The 19,420-nt window shown below is 35.3% G+C and overlaps 1 protein-coding gene across 2 annotated transcripts; it reads right to left on the bottom strand.

The window, feature by feature from the left end:
- Positions 1-4,241: 4,241 nt before the first annotated feature.
- LOC136159830 (killer cell lectin-like receptor subfamily I member 1) lies at positions 4,242-18,168 on the bottom strand. 2 transcript variants are annotated; one of them, XM_065922516.1, is made up of 7 exons: positions 18,037-18,168; positions 13,186-13,458; positions 9,960-10,058; positions 9,741-9,809; positions 5,627-5,778; positions 5,157-5,260; positions 4,242-4,370 (listed from the first exon to the last, which is right to left on the bottom strand). In XM_065922516.1, exons 2-7 carry the CDS (start codon positions 13,388-13,390, stop codon positions 4,259-4,261), a joined length of 741 nt encoding a protein of 246 aa, XP_065778588.1. In that variant the 5' UTR covers positions 13,391-13,458; positions 18,037-18,168; the 3' UTR covers positions 4,242-4,258. The 2 variants fall into 2 exon arrangements, with proteins under 2 accessions (XP_065778588.1, XP_065778578.1); XM_065922506.1 differs by lacking the exon at positions 18,037-18,168 and adding an exon at positions 15,873-15,978.
- Between the last annotated feature and the right edge of the window lie 1,252 nt (positions 18,169-19,420).

Here is a 19,420-nt window from a genome sequence, read left to right as displayed (position 1 = left end):
ATAGCATGACATACCGTATTATTTGCCATAGAGCATATCCATAATATAAATCTCCTGCAGTGCAATTTCTGCATCCAAAAAAAATATGTAAATTAAGCTTTGATAGATGTTTAATGTTTAATAGAGCTTGTGCACTTACTATCCCCAAATAGCATCATTCAAAAGTGTCTGATTCCCTACATCTTTACCAATCTTTACGAATCTGTTTGATTTTGACAATAAAGCCTTTACCAATGGAAGCAGTTGTCTTGAGTCATTTAACTTTACAATTTCCTATTATTTGTGACACCAAGCATCTCTTTTTGGTATTTCTTTTATTTAAACTATCTGTTCATGTCATTGTGGATTAATAACACGAACACAATTTTGAGCAAAAAATAAGAACAAAATAGTTTTTTCTATAAAATTCCATTTATTTATACGTAATTCTAATCTCGGCTGTTATAAATTAGGACAGAATTTATTTTAGAGGGGATTTATTTCTAGAAGGTATAATAATGGAAATGAATAATAGTTACCATGGTTAGAAGTCATTCCTAGAGAGGAAGTCCAAGAGGCATTTCTCAAGTGCTTGTGATATTGTTTAACACAATTGACCAGGGGATGTTTGCAGACACTAACACCTGTGGTTGGTGATTTGTTACCTAAGTGAACACTGAAACATCTTCAGTCACTAAAGTTTCAGTAACAAAAGATGTATCAATATGTTTCTGGGCAAAACCTTGTTAATCATCTGGTGCTGATTACTTGGATGTTGTATTTGTTTCCTAGAGCTTCTATAACAAAGTAGCACAACTTGAGTGTCTTAAAAGAACAGAATTTTTTTTTTTCACAGCTCTGGAAGATAGAAGTTCAAAATAAAGTGGTCAACAGGTCCTATATATGAGCGTATTTGATTAGACTTCTCTCTAAAGAGAAAACTAACTTTAACTTGATTATATCCACCAAGACCTATTTCAAATAAGTCCATATTCTCAAGTACTGGGGGTTTAGGACCTTGACATATATTTTGGGTTAGGACCTTAACATATATTTATATGTTAAGATCTCAACATATAAATATACAAGTATATTTATTTTGTGAAAATTAAACAAGCTCTACATTAATAGTCTGTGCAGTTTTCTGTGTGTTTTATTTACACTATGAATTTGTTTAATATAATAGATGATTTCATTTTACATTAGGAAAAAAATTAGAAGTATCTGGAGTAAATATCAGAAGATATTCATTATTTCTATGTAGAAAATTATGAAGTTTACTGAAAATTATTAAAGAAGATGTAAATTACTAGTGATATCTCTTGCCAATTCATTGAAATATTTACTTACATTATAAATATGCGGACTCTACCCAAAGTAATCTAAACACTTAGTGTAACTAAAACAAGCACCCTATCATTGTTTTTTCTAGACCTTAATCAATTATTTCTAAAAATTTATAGTAGGGCAAAGAGCCTAGAATAGATATTTTATTTCTAAAACTGAAGAATGGTAAGAGAGAATTTGGCGTGGTAAATACAAAACTACATATTATAAAGCAACCTTAATTTGGATACTTGATAATGAAATAAGTCAGACAGAAACAAATAAATATTACATGATATCACATACATATGGAATCTGAAAAAGCCAAATTCAGAAAACAGAGAGAGAAGTGATTGTTACCAGGAACTGTGAGTGGACTGTGGAAATATTTATCAAAGGATATAAATTTCCAGTTATAAGATTAACAAGTTATAGGGATCTAACGTACAGTATGATGAATAAGGTAATAATATTGTAGTATATACTTGGAAGTTGCTAATAAACTAGATCTTCAAAGTTTTCATCACAAAAAAGAAATATATGTCTGTGATAAGAGAAATGTGCTACTTAATGCAATGATGATAGTCATTTTGCAATACAAATGTATCAAATCAACATGCTTGACTTACACAGTGTTGGATGTTGATTATATCTCAGTAAAACTTTGGAATAAAGTCTTTGGGTCTATCAAAAAGATGCTACTTAAAAAGTAGGGAAAAAAAAGTGACAACATGGAAAAATGTTTGCTGCAAATGTAACCAACAATATGGGGACAGCCCCACCTATCAGTGTCCCCAAAGTAGTCATCCTATTCTGTCCAGAGTCACCCCTAGAACATATGGCTCTGGTGACCAGAAGAGTCTGCTGCTTGGCCCCATAGGACATCTCCTACGTAAGACCACTTCTCCAAGAACAAGAAACAAGACCAGACTACCTAATACAGAGAAATAAACACAGAGAATTAGAGGAAATGATAGAGAAAATGTTCTAAATGAAAGAGCAAGGTAAAATCACAGAAAAAGAAGTAAAATGGATATAATCAATCTATCTGACAGAGTTCAAGGAAATGATCATAGAGACACTCAATGAACTCAGGAGAAGAAAGGATAAGCACAGTATTTTTAACAAAGAGTTAGAAAATAACAGAAGAAACACACAGAGCTGGAGAATTCAATAACTAAAATTTTAAAATACACATGAAGGAATCAACAACAGATTAGATGACACAGATGAACAGTTCAGTAGTCTGGAAGAGAGAGTAGAGAAAATCACTTAAGTTGAAGAGAAAAAGAAAAAAGAGAAAAGACTTTCAAAAATCAAGGACAGTTTAAGACACACATTATGCAATATCAAGTGCACAAACAACTGTATCATACAGATCCCCAGTAAGAGATGGATCAGAAAACTCATATGAAGAAATAGGAGCAGAAAACTTCCCTAACCTGAGAGACAAATATCCCTGTCTGGGAGGACAGATGGTGCAAAAACATATGAGCCCAAAGTGGTCCACAAAGAAACACATTATAAAGATAGTGGCAAAAACTATAAATAAAAAGAGAAAATTATTAATAAAATCATCAAGGGAAAAGCAATTGGTAATGTACAAGGGAGAGGCTTCCCTGGTAGCTCAGCTGGTAAAGAATCTGCCCGCAATGCAGGAGACCTGGGTTCAGTCCCTGGGTTGGTCATATCCCCTGGAGAAGGGAAAGGCTACCCACTCCAATATTCTGGCCTGGAGAATCCCCATGGACAGAGGAGCCTGGCAGGCTACAGTCCCTGGGATCGCAAAGAGTCAGACAAGACTGAGTGACTAATCACAGCACGGCAAAGTACAATGGACAAGGGAACTCCCGCAAGAGTATCATCTGGCTTTTCAGCAGAAACTTTGCAGATCGAAAGACAGGGATGCTGTATGCAAACTGACTAAAGGAAGCTCAGATCAATATGATGGAGTAAAAGGATGTAAAGCTCACCTACTCCTTCACAACATGTCAAAAATATATCCACATGTGGTACAATTCTCACTGAAACCTAACTGCTGCTGCTGCTAAGTCACTTCAGTTGTGTCCAACTCTGTGCGGCCCCATAGACGGCAGCCCACCAGGCTCCACCATCCCTGGGATTCTCCAGGCAAGAACACTGGAGTGGGTTGCCATTTCCTTCTCCTAACTGGAAACTGGCAAAAAGGACTTCTGTTTAACCAAGACTGTAAGAAAGATACACAAATAATCAAGTAGGAAGGGAAGAGAAGTGGTTGGATCAGGACTGGTGCATCTTGGAGTGGACTCAGAGGAAAAGGGAGATTATACTGATGGAGACCCACTCTTGGGATTGAGTGGGTCAAGCCATGAATGGAGTGTCACAGTCTGGAGTCCTATGTGGGGGGGACAAATACCTGTGATGATTGTAAGACTGCTGAAACAGATGGAAGGGCTGTGGGAAGCCTGAACTTTGTTCTTAAGGAGTGTGCATGAACATGAGCACACTGGTTTGCCTCCAAGACTGGACAGACAAAGGTTTATAAATCTTGTTATTTCCTGTTTTTCCATTAAACCTCACCCATGTGGTTTACCACTGCAAACCTCTCGAACAATCTTAAATGTGTGTTTCATGCCAGAACCCTAAGTGATATAAGTAGAAGTTCTTTTTATTTTTATATCCCTAATTTTTATAAATTTTTTAGTTCACAAAGGATGTTTGCTAACTTTATTAAATAAATAATTACTAATATGAGCTCTCATAAGGAGACTACTCACTCCCAAGGAATTAATGGGCAGTAAATTTTCCTCACTTTGAGTACATTTAAAATTTGGAAATGTAACTGAAGTATTCTGTATGCAGTAAAAAAAAAATTTAAGTCATAACTAATAAAATTTTCTAAAAGCAGCAACATATTTTATTCTCTTTAATTAATTAGGATTCACTAACAACTTGTACTGGCAAAATTGAGCTACTATACAGTAAACTCACACACATAACTTTTTCCAGATGAACAGTTAGCAGCATAAACATAATTTCCTTCAATATATGCACAAGCATCTTTCTCCATTTTCAGGAATTCAAATCTGTAAAAAAAAATTAAAGCAATAAAATATTCAAATGCCAATTTTATCTCAAGCTTAAAATTAACAAGACAAACAAAATGAGAAAGAATAAAGGAACAAACTAAACAAATAAAATAAGAACAAAACCCTGAAGATTGACAGTCTTTAAGCCAAGTTTAGCAGATAATACTAAACAGTATCTAATTTTGTTTGTTTAAATAGAATTATAAGCCAAATGGCAATTTATAAATCAAAGGAAATCAATCCTGAATATTCTTTGGAAGAAGCTGAAGCTCCAATACTTTGGCCACCTGATGTGAAGAGCTGACTCATTGGAAAAGACCCTGATGTAGGGAGAGATTAAGGGCAAGAGGAGAAGAGGGTAATAGAGGATGAGATGTTTGGATGGCATCCCTGACCCAATGGACATGACTTTGAGCAAACCCAGGGTCACAGAATTGGAAATGACTTAGCGACTGGACAACAACAAAAGCAAATCACAAATGATAAAACTATGATAGAAACATATAGATTTATAAACTTGGCTAAAACTATGCCCAAATTTCTTCTAAGAGTCCAGTAAAGTTAACAATGTAAAGGTTCTAAAGCTGAGGTTATTTAGAAAGAACTGACACTTTTTCCCCAATTAAATCACACAGACTGATCCTCAAAACACATAATGATTTCCTTTATCTTGGTTGCTCTTTCTGTTCCCTACACACATAACACACACACACACACACACACACACACACACACAATCACATATAATCTAGAAAAGTTCAGTTATCAAAACACCATACTTACAAGTTTTCAATTACTATGGTGCCATCTTCCCATAACCAGGATTCACTGGTTTCATTGATTTTGAGACCTATCCATCCTTTTACTCCAAGCATTGACAAAATTTCCTATTTGGAAACAGTCATAAACCATAAATGTGAACATATTATAATTCACTCCTTTCTGATTCAAAGATTACTGGTTAGATTTCTCCCAAGGACTTGCACACATCTACTTAGTATTAATAAGATTTTTTCTAAAGATATCTCATCTATTAATGTGCTTTTTTCCTAGCATTAAATGTTCAAAAAGTGGAGTTTCTCTAATTTCTCCCTAACAAAACTGAGTCAAAGAAAGAAAATATCATAGACTTTTGAGAACTTCAGTTTTCCCAAATTATAGCCTCAATCACTAATGTTTTCAAACCAAATACAGTTACAGTATAACAACAACAAAAACAAACAAATAAACAAAAGCAGAAGTGTCTCCCCTACCAGCTCTCCCTTGATATCAATCTTTAGAAGGTGAGTATTAAGCTCTTCACAGGCAGCATGGCTCTCCACCCAGGTTTTGGTTTTACAAGAAAGATGATAAGAACTACTTCCAAATCCAATCCAGTGAGTTGAACAACGGTCACAGGAACATTCTAGAAAGTAAAAATATATTTAATGTGTACTCTGTACAATAAGTCACTACTACTAACACAATTTCCGTATCTTCCTGTTTGTTATACAGATGGATATTAGGTAGAAAGCAAAACAAGCATTTTTTGGTAACATTTCTGGGCAACTTTTAAACAAAACCATAGCTAACAATAATTAAGATTTAGCTCATGTTTTTAATTTTTCTACTTAAAATCTGTTATAAAATTTTATCAATAGGGAAAACACATTTCAAATATAAGTTTTTTGATGTGATCAAAATTATACATGCACATTTAAAAGGCTAGGGTCTCCCCTCGTACTCCAGTGACTAAGACTCCGAGCCCCCATGCAGGAGGCCGAGGCTTGATCCCTGGTCAGGGAATTGGATCCTACATGTTGCAACTAAGAGTTTGCACGTGGCAACTAGAACTATCCCACATACCACAGAGAAGATGGAAAATCCCATGTGCTGCAACTAAGACTCAGCACAGTCAAATAAATAAGTGAATAAATAAATGTCATAAATAAAAAGCTAATCAATATATAATCATATGGACACAAAAAGCAACTAATGAGCTATTTCACTTTTGTCAAAATTTTTGCTATTAGTTTAAATATTCCTTGCCATTTCCTTCTCCAGGAGATCTACCCTACCAAGGGATTGAGCCTGTCCCTGTCATTGCAGGCAGTTTCTTTACCAACTTAGCCACCAGGGAAGCGATTTAAATACACAGAATAAAATTCAGTAAGTAATTTTTAAAAACTTATACTTCAGCAATTTAATAATCGTGTAATTTGTGTATTTTAATAATTTTTTATAATCATAAAAAATGTAGACTTAGGGAGGGGAAACAAGGTGGTGGAGTAGGAGGACAAGGAACGCATCTTCCTACAGGCACATCAAAAAAATATCTACATGTGTAACAATGCTCTTGAAAAACTAACTGGAAGCTGGCAGGACTCCTATAAAATCAAAACAGCAGGAAACGTGTAACCCGGTCGGATGGGGACAAAAGGCATCCTTTCAGGTCCTGCACCCCCGGGAGGGGTCTGATAGGAGAAGAAGGACCTTCATCCTAAAGAGCGAGCAGGGTGAGTCACAATCTGGGCATTCTGGTCCTGAGTCCTGTGCTCCGGAGACAAACCCCCTCGTCTGCTGAGACAACTGCTGGGACAGATAGAAGTGCTGGCGAAGCCTATATAGACTCTACTTATGAGGGGTGTGCATGGGCTGGTTTGCCAACAATCCAGGTGGAGAGAGCCTTGGGCTTGTGGCTACTGCATCAACACACTTTTTAATCCAAAAGAGTGATCACCTCACCCCTGTTCACTCCACACCACAACCTGGTGTAAAATCTGGGACAACCAGACCCTGGGAAAAGACTGTCTAGCTACAGAGAGAGAGACTGGGAGGCCTGGGGAGTGATGGGGCGAAGAGAGGGGTAGTGATCCCTGTCAGTGTACACACAAGGGGACAGGTGGGGCAGTTATGAATATAGCTGCTACCGGGGTAGCACCCCAGGAGTCTCAGTGGCTTAATGCCAGTCTCAGGCAGACAGGTGTTGGGAGAGGACTTGATGCAGCAACGCGGAGACTGCCTGGGGGGCTGAGCTGTGTTTTGGGTGGGGCAGCAGCAGCCATTCTCAGCACCCACAGGAGTACCTAGAGGTTCCTCTCCCAGGGAGAGCATCCCAGCTCCACCCACTCTATACCACATCTTAGAGGTCCATCCGCGACAGACTGGTCTCGGGGGGAGAATGCCACAGAGACTGTCCACATCTCTGTCAGCTGCACTTCCTGCGACCACGATGCCCTGACCCCCAAACCCAGCCTTCTGCACTACAGCCTTGCGCTAGATCAGGGATGAACACAACAGAGGAAGGGATGCAAGCCCAGGTTGCCTCTGAGCCTGGGAAATCCCATGGACAGAGGAACCTGGCAGGCTGCAGTTCACAGAGTTATCATTTACACATAATAAAAGACAGTTTTGAAATATACAATTTGATGTTTTGATAAATGAATATACCTCTGTAACTTCCCTTTAAATTAAATTTTAGAATATTTCCATCAACACAGAAGTTAATTTATGTTACTTCCCAACTCATGTTCCACACCCTTACTTCACCCGAACAATCATGGATCTGATTTATATCACTGCAAATTATGTTTTTACCTTTTTAAGAAGCTCATATAAACATATTCCTTCAAGGTCAATTCTTTTGCATCTTTTCCCACTCAGTATGTTTTTGAATCTTATCTATTGTGTGTATAGTGATTTCATTCCTTTTCATTATTGAGTAGTCCATTATTTACTAACCCACAATTTGTAATCCATTCATCTGGAGGTTTATATTTGGATTGCTTATAATTTTCAGTTATTACATATAAAGTGTCTCTACTAGATATTTTTGTACATGTCTTATGTGGACATATGCCTTCATTTCTTTTTTTTAAATGTCTAAGAGTAGGCTTGTTAAGGGCTTGTGTCAGTACAGTTAACCCCACATCCTTACTAAAGCTTGTTACTGTCAGTCTTTTCAAATTCTAACCATATTGGTGGTTGTGTAATGCTAACTCATTGGGGTTATAATTTTCATTTCCTTAATTTCTTGTTTGATTGCTTTTTATTTTCAAATTAGGTGAATGAAAGGAAAACAAAAACAAAAGCAATGTGAATGGCTAATATTTGACATTGATTTTTTTTTCCCTGAGAGACAGAAAGCAGTTTCTCAAGTCAATCACTAATTTAAACAAAAAATTAACAACTGATGTGTCTAGTCTCTGTTTATTGCATCTGTTGAGATTTTCTCTTTTTAACTCAAAGAATTTATTTTTAATTAGACTTGAAATTAGTTCTTTCCATCTTTTTAAATCTTTACTTAGACCTCCTCTTTCATAAATGTTTGGTCCTTTTTAATTTCTTAGGGAGTGTTAAACCAAAATATTTTTATGTCATGCAAAAACTACTGCATTATTTTTATTATTTTTCTTTTTTTTTCTTTCTTTATCCCCCCTGCTTATAGGAAATGTTCATCAGGAATACTCATGAGGAATGTCTTGGGCCTCAGTGACAAAGGAACCCTACCCTTTTGGTTTTAGTGTATGAAAAAAGAGATACCTTTCTTGGCAAATGCATCTGTGCTGAGAATCTAACACTGTTCTTGAAGAAGGAAAGACTTCCCTGAAAAAAGTCAGAGGGGAACCATCCCAACTTCCTGAAAAAAGAGACAGAAACATTCTCTCCCTTTCTCTCGCAGTCTTTCTCTTTCTTTTAAGTGCTGAATTTACTGCTAGGAATTTGAGTAAACTTGCAATAAGTGAAAAAAAAAAGAAAAAGAATTCAAAACAATAACAGCTTTCTATATCATAGCCATTGTATCAATGTATAAATAAAATTAATGTGTTTTAATAAAATCAAAATGCTTCTTACTTCATAAATGCTAGAAAATCATCTCCATCAGGGAAAGCTAGAAACAAAACTCCTTTGCTTTCATTTGTTTTCGTTTCCATTTTGCCCTCTTCACCCATTTCTCTTGCTCCCACCTGAATATAATTTATACCCCATTTTCTCCTAAAAATAATCAAATTACAAACAATACTTATCTATTATACATAATACTTTGGGTCTTCTTGCATTTTCCTATGTCATCTTTCTCATCTTGCCCAATATCAATAGTTCTGTGATAAAAGATTGAACATACCATAAAAGAGGATTTTTCTATCTGATTCACTGAAGTTTTGTGAATGTTAGGAAAACAAACCTTTTAACCCTAATAATCAATATTGCTGCTGCTACTGCTGCTAAGTCGCTTCAGTCGTGTCTGACTCTGTGCGATCCCATAGACGGCAGCCCACCAAGCTCACCCATCCCCGGGATTCCCCAGGCAAGAACACTGGAGTGGATTGTCATTTCCTTCTCCAAATAATCAATATTAGAAGTGGACAAAACAGAGAGAGTACTCACCATCATTTTTAGAAGATAGAGTGGGAACAGGTGATATTTTTTGGTTTGGGTCTTCTTTGTTGGAAAATACTATGGCAAAAATCATGTTAATAATTAGTTCTGTTTAGGATAAAATAATGAGGACAATAAAAATTCAGTCTTGATCACAAATCATTGAAACACATTATGTTGTTGATATATTGACTGTACTAAGGGCAGATTATTTTCTTAATTACTTACAGTTTGCAAGCAAGACACACACTGTTATCAACAAGACCACACACAGGGTCCCCAGACTCCCAGTTATCACTTGCCAGGCTGTAGATTGGTGGTGTAACACTAAAGGAAACAGAAACAATGATGGTTTCATCATTTCCCACAAACCATCAAATATGAAATTTAAATCCATTATGTTTCACTCTCAGAGGGCAGTCATTCATTTTCCAAACCTTGTATGAGTTCTTTGATACTCAGATTTCCTCCTTTTTAGCTTTTTCTTGACCTCAATTCTTTCTGATCCTGTTTATGGCCCCAGAAATGTCACCTGACTCACCAGCATCTTTGAGTATCCCTCGCCTAGTCATCTATAAATTATTAACTCTGAGCAATTTGAAAATGTACTCTCAGCTAGGAGACTTAAAAATGAAATACACCTAGAGAAAACAATGCTGTCATGTAAAAAAAAATTATTTTCACAATTCTATGTGAATATTAATATTCACTCATTAGCCAACCAATCATTCAAGGGGGAAATAGAAAAATACACTTTTGCTCTTTGTTGAGATAAGAAATAACTACCATAAATTTTGCAAAGACATACAAGTATGTTCACCAAGTTTTAACCTGGACACATGAGAATAGGAAATACATTTATCAAAAAAAAAAAAAAAAAAAAGACATTTCACTGAAAGCTGGTGGAAAGTAAGAGCTAATTATTTCTTGAAGTACGAAAGACATGGAGGAGGTCTTCCACTTGGGGTTGTTGTTTAGGTTCTCAGTCCTGTCTGACTCTTCTGTGACCCTGTGGACTGTAATCCACCGGGCTCCTGGTCCATGGGATTCCCTAAGAAACAATTCTGCAGTGGGTTGCCATTTCCTGCTCCTGAGGATCTTCCTGGCCCAGGGATCAAACTCGAGGAGAGTCATCAATAAATGGTTTTAGATGACAGGAAGTTTGATGCATTCATGGAACTGAAATTATAGTCTGACTGGAATTCAGGGAGCAAAGGGGGAATGGAAGTGGAGAGATAACCTGTAAGACTATAGGATTATTACTGTTTCTAACTTTAAGATCGGAGAAGCCAATGGCAACCCACTCCAGCACTCTTGCCTGGAAAATCCCATGGACGGAGGAGCCTGGTGGGCTACAGTCCATGGGGTCGCGAAGAGTCAGACACGACTGAGCGACTTCACTTTCACTTTTCACTTTCATGCACTGGAGAAGGAAATGGTAGCCCACTCCAGTGTTCTTGCCTGGAGAATCCCAGGGATGGAGGAGCCTGGTGGGCTGCTGTCTATGGATCACACAGTGTTGGACATGACTGATGTGCCTTAGCAGCAGCAATAGCAGCAACTTTAGGAATAGTATGAAATCTTTGCAGACACTGATTTTAAAAAGATATGACCATTTTTCTTGAAACATAAGAAAGGATTGAAAAATGTGTAGAGTGGAAGATGGGAAACTTTTAGAGAGTCTGTGTCAGTAATCTTCATGAAAGCAGGTAGACATCAATCCAAGAGAGAAGCAGGTTATTTGAACACGTGGTCCTTTTCAAGATTGCTTGAATGTGTCATAGATGAAAGAGTGTGAGGAGTCAAATTTCCGAGTTTAGAAATTAAAGAGTGTGGTGGATAAATATTAGCATGCCTAATCTTAGTTTTGGTCAACTTCTGCCCAAAGTCTGTCTTTGACTACAAAAAAATTATCAAGCCTCAGTAAGACTCTAACTCAAGCACCAGGAAATTTATTATTTTACAAGGAAGTCGAAACCATGAATTTCCTTATCTTGACCACCTTCCTGAATGTATGAATATTCATATATTCTACCTTACTATATGGATATTCATATATTCAACCTTATTATCCTCTTTTCAATTCAGAGGAAAAGCAATTTCTTTATGGCCCAAGTTAAAACCTACTGTATGCCCTAATTACTCCAAGCCACCCAGTCTCCTTTAGAACATTTATTTTCTAAGAGAAAGTTTCTCTTTTTTGCCAGCTTCTTCATCATCTCTTTCTATAAATTTTGTCACATCTGTCCACATATGGGCTCAGATCTCTCAAAATCTAATGTAATTCCTTGTTACTTGTACAGGTCTTTCATTTATTATCATCATTTCTCCTATGTTGAAAAATGTGTAGAGTGGAAGATGAGAAACTTTTAGAGAGTCTGTGTCCATTTTTTCTCAGTGAAAATTGTAAAAATGTTTTCTGGACTAATTTTATTCCCATAATAAATTTCTTTCAACCTCTTAACCCTTAGTTGTAGCTTATATGCTTTTCTTGGCACTCAAACAGAAATCCCAATTTTTTGGATTTTGCCAAACCCCAAATTTTTGGACTTTCCAAGTCCAAAGAAATAATTTTCCACTTGTCATTCATTAGACATATAGTTTAATTTCTCCTTCTCTCTGGACTTGCATTTCGTATCCTTCTTGAATCTTCCTCTGCTTAAGTCATAAATGTTCTTTTTCTCTGTGATAGACTTTTCACCCATATTGCCTCTGTTTGCAATCTTACCTACTAACATAAGTCTTTCCTACCCTTTTCCATCCTCTTCTGGGACATCTAGCCTTTAAAATCTAATTTCTTTATGGACATTTTCCTCTGAACTGATCAAGAGACAATTCAAATTTCATATATGATCTGCCTTTACTAGATTAAACACATTTTTCTTAATGATGAATAAGATGATTAACTACTCAGTCACTTAGGTTAGGAACATTGTTATCACATTCTACTCATTTTTCAGCTTTAACTCCAATATCCAATTAATCATTATTTTATTTTTCTGTAATCTATCTTTCCTCTAACAAATTCTGTTAGTTTTTTTGAAGCTAAGTGGTTATTGCAGCTTCATCTTTATAGGTATTATAGGTTTGGATCAGGGTCACAGCAAAAATTCAAAAAGAGTTGTGGGAGTGAGTTACATTGAATTGAATTGAAGACTAATAACAAGAATTATTTTTAAAATTATTTTAAAAATAAGCAGTAGAATTTACACAGTAATTCTCACAAGTAATACAATTCTGTAGGAATATTTTAGAGAAAATGAACATAGTGAAGGATTATTTAAGAGGCAAAAAATTTCATGGTAATATCTAAAATAAATAAGGAGAGTGCTGAAGATAGGTAATCAGTGTAATGAGGCAAATTTATTATACAAAAGTGTTGAAAGAAGTAATTTTCTAAACCCAAGAATCAAGATCTAGCAAATAGCAAAATATAATACATATAAAAATGTACCTTTTCCTTTTTTCTGTTTTCTGTGCTGAAGGTGAGAAGATCTGGGAAATTTCAGTTCCGTATAGTCTACTTGCTGTTCTCCTGAATGGACATTACTCTGATTTGTCTTGGATGTTTTTTGCTGTTGAGACTTGGAAAATTTTGGTTCTGTGTAGATTAGCTCTTGCTTGTTTACAATATCTTTGTTTTGCTTACTCTTAAGCATTTTTTCTTTTTTTAAATTTAGACTGCTTCAGCTCAATCTGGGTATCTTTCTGTGTCTCTCTTTAATATCTGTGCAGTAGAGAAAAGTGAGGGAAAAGGTTAAGTGGTGATTATATCAAATAATGAAAATGTGAAAAATGCATTCATTCTGAAGTACAAGTAAGCTTTTAGGTATAACATTAAAAGGATAAAAAAGGGAGGAAATGAGAGATTAAATTTCCCTCTCACTTTGCAGTCCTTATTCAGAAAAATAGTTTTATTCTCCTTTAATAAGATTAATAAGATACATTTCATTTCCTTTCTGAATCAGGGTTTCAAAGGAGTAGGTTTAAAATAGATATGTTTTCCCTAATCAACATTCTCGATATAATGAATAGTGTCGACAATGTGTGAACTATGGTTAAAACACAGCTATATTAACAAAGGTTTAATTATTTAAATTTAATATTAAAATTTTTATTTCAAATCACGTTGACATAAAGTTTACTGTATCACTGAAATAATTCATTAGGCAGTAGATTCTTGACTAATAGAAAGGGAAAAACCTATGCCTTTCATGAACTAGGTAAATTCTACATTTGCCTAACAACCATGTATCTCTCAACCTGCCAGCCTAACATCATTTTTCTACTTAACTAGATCATATTTATTTGCAAGCACACACACACACATACAGAGGCAAACAAACAAGCCATCTAAAATTAAGAAACAATACCAATGAATTGCCAAAAAGGGACAAAAGAAATTAAAAGCTCATGCATAAAATTTTTAAAATTTATTGGCTCATTAATAAAGAAAGAAATAAAAATGAAAATAATAGAGCACATTTCACCTGTGATAACACTAAATAATTAATATTTTGTTGAATTGGCGCATGATTGTGAGTACAAAATTATCAATATTTATGAAAGCATAAAGTAAGTAGAATTTTAACCAGCAATTCTACCTTAAGCAATTTATCTTACAAAATATTATTTAAATATTCAAAGTTATGCAGAACCTATCTTTTGTTTTTATTTACTAAGAGGTAAATTGGAAAAACAAAGAGCAAAAAGTTATCAACAGAATTCACAATTAAGGAAGGTGTTAAAGCTATGGTACATTTATACTGTAGTGTACTATTGTTTAATGTAACAGATATTATTTTTATATATTATTATATTGTATAATGAAATATATTTTTAAAGCAAAATAATAGATTTCTCAATAGGCTGTATTTTCAGTGGTTACTTGTAGGTAGAGTTTTGGCATACATTGCTCTCTATTTTATTGAAAATAAAAGAATGCATGATACAAGCTATTTATTTTTTTGCTATTTATTTATTTATTTTACACTTTTTAAAAAATTTTGAATATTTAGAAGTATTGAATAACAAACAATTTTATTCATAAAGCCTTTTCCATATCCTATATTTATCCTTCTATAAATGTACTAGGAGTAAATTTTGAAAAAACTGGGATAAACTTATTTTCAAATTAAGAATTTTTCTCACCTCCTCAAATTGTTTTCTGAAAGTTTTGACCAATTCATTTAGCACCAGCAAAAACTGATATTTAAGAGTATACTGACATTGTAAGAATGTTGCTGTTTAAATGTTTAGCACAATTAAACTGCCTTTTTCTTTGTACCAGAAAAGAAAGAAAAATGAGTATTGTTTTTGAGAGTTGATAATTAAATAAGCATGAACCAGGAAATACTAAAAGTGATAGAATCAGATGGAATATTAGTTCAAATTGAAGCAATACATAGACTTAGATTGCAAATTTCACAACATATACTTGAACAAATTTCAGATAAATCAAAATGTTAAATGCAAACCATGAGATGATAAAATTAATAAAACATTCAAAGAAAGTATAAGTAAATTGTTGTAAGTTTCTAATCACACATAGATAAGAAAGTTAGGTTGAATTATAAAAAATCATTTTACTGCTAATGTAAGGACTTTTTTGACAATAAGAAACACATGAAAGACTTTTTCTTCATCACTTAACAAAGAAATACAGACTAACATATTAATGATATAGATGTTAACCTACAGAATCAGTAAATCAAATTCAACCACACAGAGTTGGACAATGTGCAGGAAAACATTCATTTACACAGACTTTTGATTAATTTAAATCTTTCCCTTCTGGAAAATAATTAGCCAGTATGTATGGAAACCCAATAATGAAAACATCAACTGATCCAACATTTTAAAATAATGAGAAAAATATGGGCTATTTAATAAAAGAGGCTAAACAGTTGGAGAAGAAAACAACAGGAAAATTCCAAGGCAAAGAATCAAAAAATACAAAAGATAGCTGCATTCATACTCTGCACCATTGTTTACAAAATGAGCGTGTAACATAATTCTACAGAAATGATTTTTTTCCTAAACTGCAGTACATTATGAGTTGATTGTTGATATAACTGTCAAAAATTATATACAATTTTAACTTATTGAGAGAAGGAAATAAACAGAAGCAATCATACTCACCAACTTGAAGAATAAATTTAAAAATAAACTTTGTAGAAAAATCAAAGATACTAAACAATACAAAGATACTAAACAATATAAAATTGCTGTACGCTGAAAATAAAGTTATATAGTAGATAATCTGGTGTAAGAACCTTCAGGGAAGATTCTTGGTTGAAAAATAATCTAATAATGACTTACAATCACTTGTTATTCAAAGCATGTGTGAAAAACTACAAAGGAAGCTTTCATGAAACTACTCATTTGTAGTTTACCTCCCCCACAAAACACCAATCAGAAAATAAAAAATACCTTTGGTATTTCAAAAAGGATTTCATAAATTACAAATTTTCAACTTAAAATGTATAAGAAAAATAGTACTTTTAATGACCGCTTAATAAGAGTATTTTAATATCAAGCCTGAGGCCTTAAAGGAAAAGAAAAATGGACCAATTATATATTGTATTAGAGGTTACACAAAATAAGAGTACTATGGGGTACATGGGAAAGAATGTAGTTATGACAATAAAAATTATGTTTTAGGCTTTCCTGGTTAAATTATAATAGATAATTCTTAATTCTTGGTTACTATTTAGTGATAGTTGATATCACCACCCAGAGAATGAAGTTTATTTTTACGTTGTGTTTATTGTAGCATACAATATAGTTTGTCAGCTTAATATCAGCTTCCCTGATGGCTCAGTTGGTAAAGAATCAGTCTTCAATGCAGGAGACCCCAGTTGGATTTCTCAGTGGGGAAGATCAGCTGCGGAAGGGATAGGCTACCCACTCCAGCGTTCTTGGGCTTCCCTTGTGGTTCAGCTGGTAAAGAATCCACCTGCAATGCGGGAGACCTGGATTCAATCCCTGGGTTGGGAAGATACCCTAGAGAAGGGCTTGGCAACCCACTCCAGTATTCTGACCTGTAGAATTCCATGGACTCTATAGTCCATGGAGTCCTAAAGAGTTGGGCATGATTGAGCAACTTTCACTTTCACTATCATAATATAGTTTAATATAGTCGTGTAAAGGTCCATCTAGTCAAGGCTATGGTTTTTCCAGTGGTCATGTATGGAGGTGAGAGTTGGGCAGTGAAGAAAGCTGAGTGCTGAAGAATTGATGGTGTTGAACTGTGGTGTTGGAGAAGACTCTTGAGAGTCCCTTGGACTGCAAGGAGATCCAACCAGTCCATCCTAAAGGAGATCAATCCTGGGTGTTCATTGGAAGGACTGATGCTGAAGCTGAAACTCTAATAGTTTGGCCGCCTGATGCGAAGAGTTGACTCATTGGAAAAGACCCTGATGCTGGGAGGGATTGGGGGGCAGAAGAAGGGGGATGACAGAGGATGAGATGGCTGGATGGCATCATCGACTCGATGGACATGAGTTTGAGTAAACTCCGGGAATTTGTGATGGACAGGGAGGCCTGGTGTGCTGTGATTCATGGGGCCACAAAGAGTCGGACACGACTGAGCGACTGAACTGAACTGAACTGTGTGTATGTGTGTGTGTTTGTGTGTGTTAGTTGCTCAGTCATGTCTGACTCTTTGCGACCCCATGGATTGTAGCCTGTCAGACTCTTCTCTCCATGGGATTATCCAGGCAAGAATACCGGAATGGTTAGCCATTCCCTTTTACAGGAGACCTTCTAAACCCAGGAATCAAACCTGGGTCTCCCAGGCAGGCAGATTCTTTAATGTCTGAGCCACTTGGGAAGCTTGGTGTGTTATAATAAATAACTGTACATATAATTTGAAAGACTTCCATGATCAGCAGCTTATGGGTAAAAAAGAAAACATTTTAATATAAATTTCCAAATGTGTCTCTTGTTAGTTTGTACCTGATGACTGAGAAACACAGTACAGACACATCTTTTTCAAGTCTCTTCCACTTATTTATGACTCTAACGTTCATTTTCCCTCCTCTCATCATGGCTTATGTGCTCCCAGACATCCTCATTATTGACCAGGCTGATGAATCACAGTATTCTGATCTATCGATGTCCATATGAACCATCCTCTTATATCCCGATTACACAATTTCTCTGTCTCCTCATCTACAGTAACTTCCTCATTCTGCCACAGCCAAGTCCTCCTATGGGAACACATTGGTCTTTGAATATCTTTAAGTATTTCTTCTCAAAAAAAGTCTTACATAAACTTAGCACCCTCCACAAATACTCTTACCTTTCAAGATTGCTCATTTATCTCTCTCCAAAATGAAAATGCTCTGATCTCATTGATGTCTGTAGCCCATTTGACCTCATTCCACTCTATCAGTATACTTCTTTCTTCACCTTCTTTCAGGTCAACCTTGATTCTTTTCTGCCAATCACTAACTTCCTTGAACATTTTCTGGTCCCACTTGTTCAGTAAAATCACCCTATGTATGAGATGAATTATCTGTTCCTCTCTGTCAACACGTGAGAAGCCAAGTGCTTTTTAGAAAAGATCAGATTTACTGAAATATAAATTCCCCATCACCAACATGAAACTGCTTTAATGCTGCTGGGAGTCCTGTTGCTTTCTTCAAGTCATCATTCTTTCACATTCTCTGAAACTAATTTTATCACACATTCTCCATTGTTAGCAAATCTCTCTTCCACACCCTCTCTTTGTTCTCAGAAGATGACCTATATCACAGTAGAAGATAAAGTACCAGATTATCTCATCTTTCTCCACATATATGCACGCATCTTATTTTCTCTCCTGTTCAACAGAGGTGATTTCCTTCCTCTTCAATAAAGCCAATTTCAACTATATTTGAATCTGTCCACTTCACTGCCCGAGAGTCACACACTATTTATCACTCTGCTTTTTTTTTTTTGAATATTCAATATCTTCTTATTACTATCCTTCACATCAGTTTAAAATTAAACACAATTTTCACCATCATTAGACCTCAATCCCAATAAAAAATACTATCTTTGCTCTCTACCACACTTAGAAAAATTCTCAAAGTGCCATTGAATTTCTTCACCATTTATTATATTTTATTCTTACTACTCAAGCCATTGCATTCTAACTCCTACCTAATGACTCCTCGGCATCAGCACACTGTTAGATCATAAGTGATCTCTGCTTCACTAAATGGATCCTTTGTTTCTCTTTTAGTTGAACTTTTAATAGAATTCAATGTCATTCACCACTTCTTCCTTCTTAACCATTTCTTCGTTATATTTTCTTGGTCTCTTCATCCACCGTCCTTGGCTCAATTACTACTTATCACATGTTTACACATGTGCACATGCTGAGATTTCTTCTTTAGGTTTCAGCTCACTTATTCTTTGTCAGTTAGCATCTCCTCAAATGTCCCAAATATTAACAACTAAAACTGCACACCTCAAAAATGAAACAAAGTAAACAATATCATCATCCCGCATATGTTCTTATTTTAGTGATAACCATTTTTCAACTTGTTGAAAGAGTAAGGAATCTGGAATTCCCCCAATTTATTGTTTGTATATCTATGTCAATTACAAGATTTGACCTATTTTAAATAAGAAATTATTCTCAAATTGCCTGCCTCTGCTCTGGCCTTGTCTTTGAAAGCGTTATATACTTTCTTCTA

This window comes from Muntiacus reevesi, chromosome 1 (genome assembly GCF_963930625.1).
Source record: "Muntiacus reevesi chromosome 1, mMunRee1.1, whole genome shotgun sequence".
NCBI classification, from domain to species: domain Eukaryota; kingdom Metazoa; phylum Chordata; class Mammalia; order Artiodactyla; family Cervidae; genus Muntiacus; species Muntiacus reevesi.
The sequence above is the reverse complement of the archived record's forward strand: the minus strand, read 5'-3'. Positions and strand labels throughout refer to the sequence as shown.

What these genes read in the sequence shown, in the direction of transcription:
- LOC136159830 (XM_065922516.1), bottom strand. Translation starts at nt 13,390, where the DNA reads ATGCTTAAGAGTAAGCAAAACAAAGATATTGTAAACAAGCAAGAGCTA. An exon ending in TTGATATCAAGGGAGAGCTG is followed by an intron (nt 5,261 to 5,626) that starts GTAGGGGAGACA and finishes GTTTCCAAATAG; the next exon opens with GAAATTTTGTCAATGCTTGG. An exon ending in ACCATAGTAATTGAAAACTT is followed by an intron (nt 4,371 to 5,156) that starts GTAAGTATGGTG and finishes TTTTTTTTACAG; the next exon opens with ATTTGAATTCCTGAAAATGG.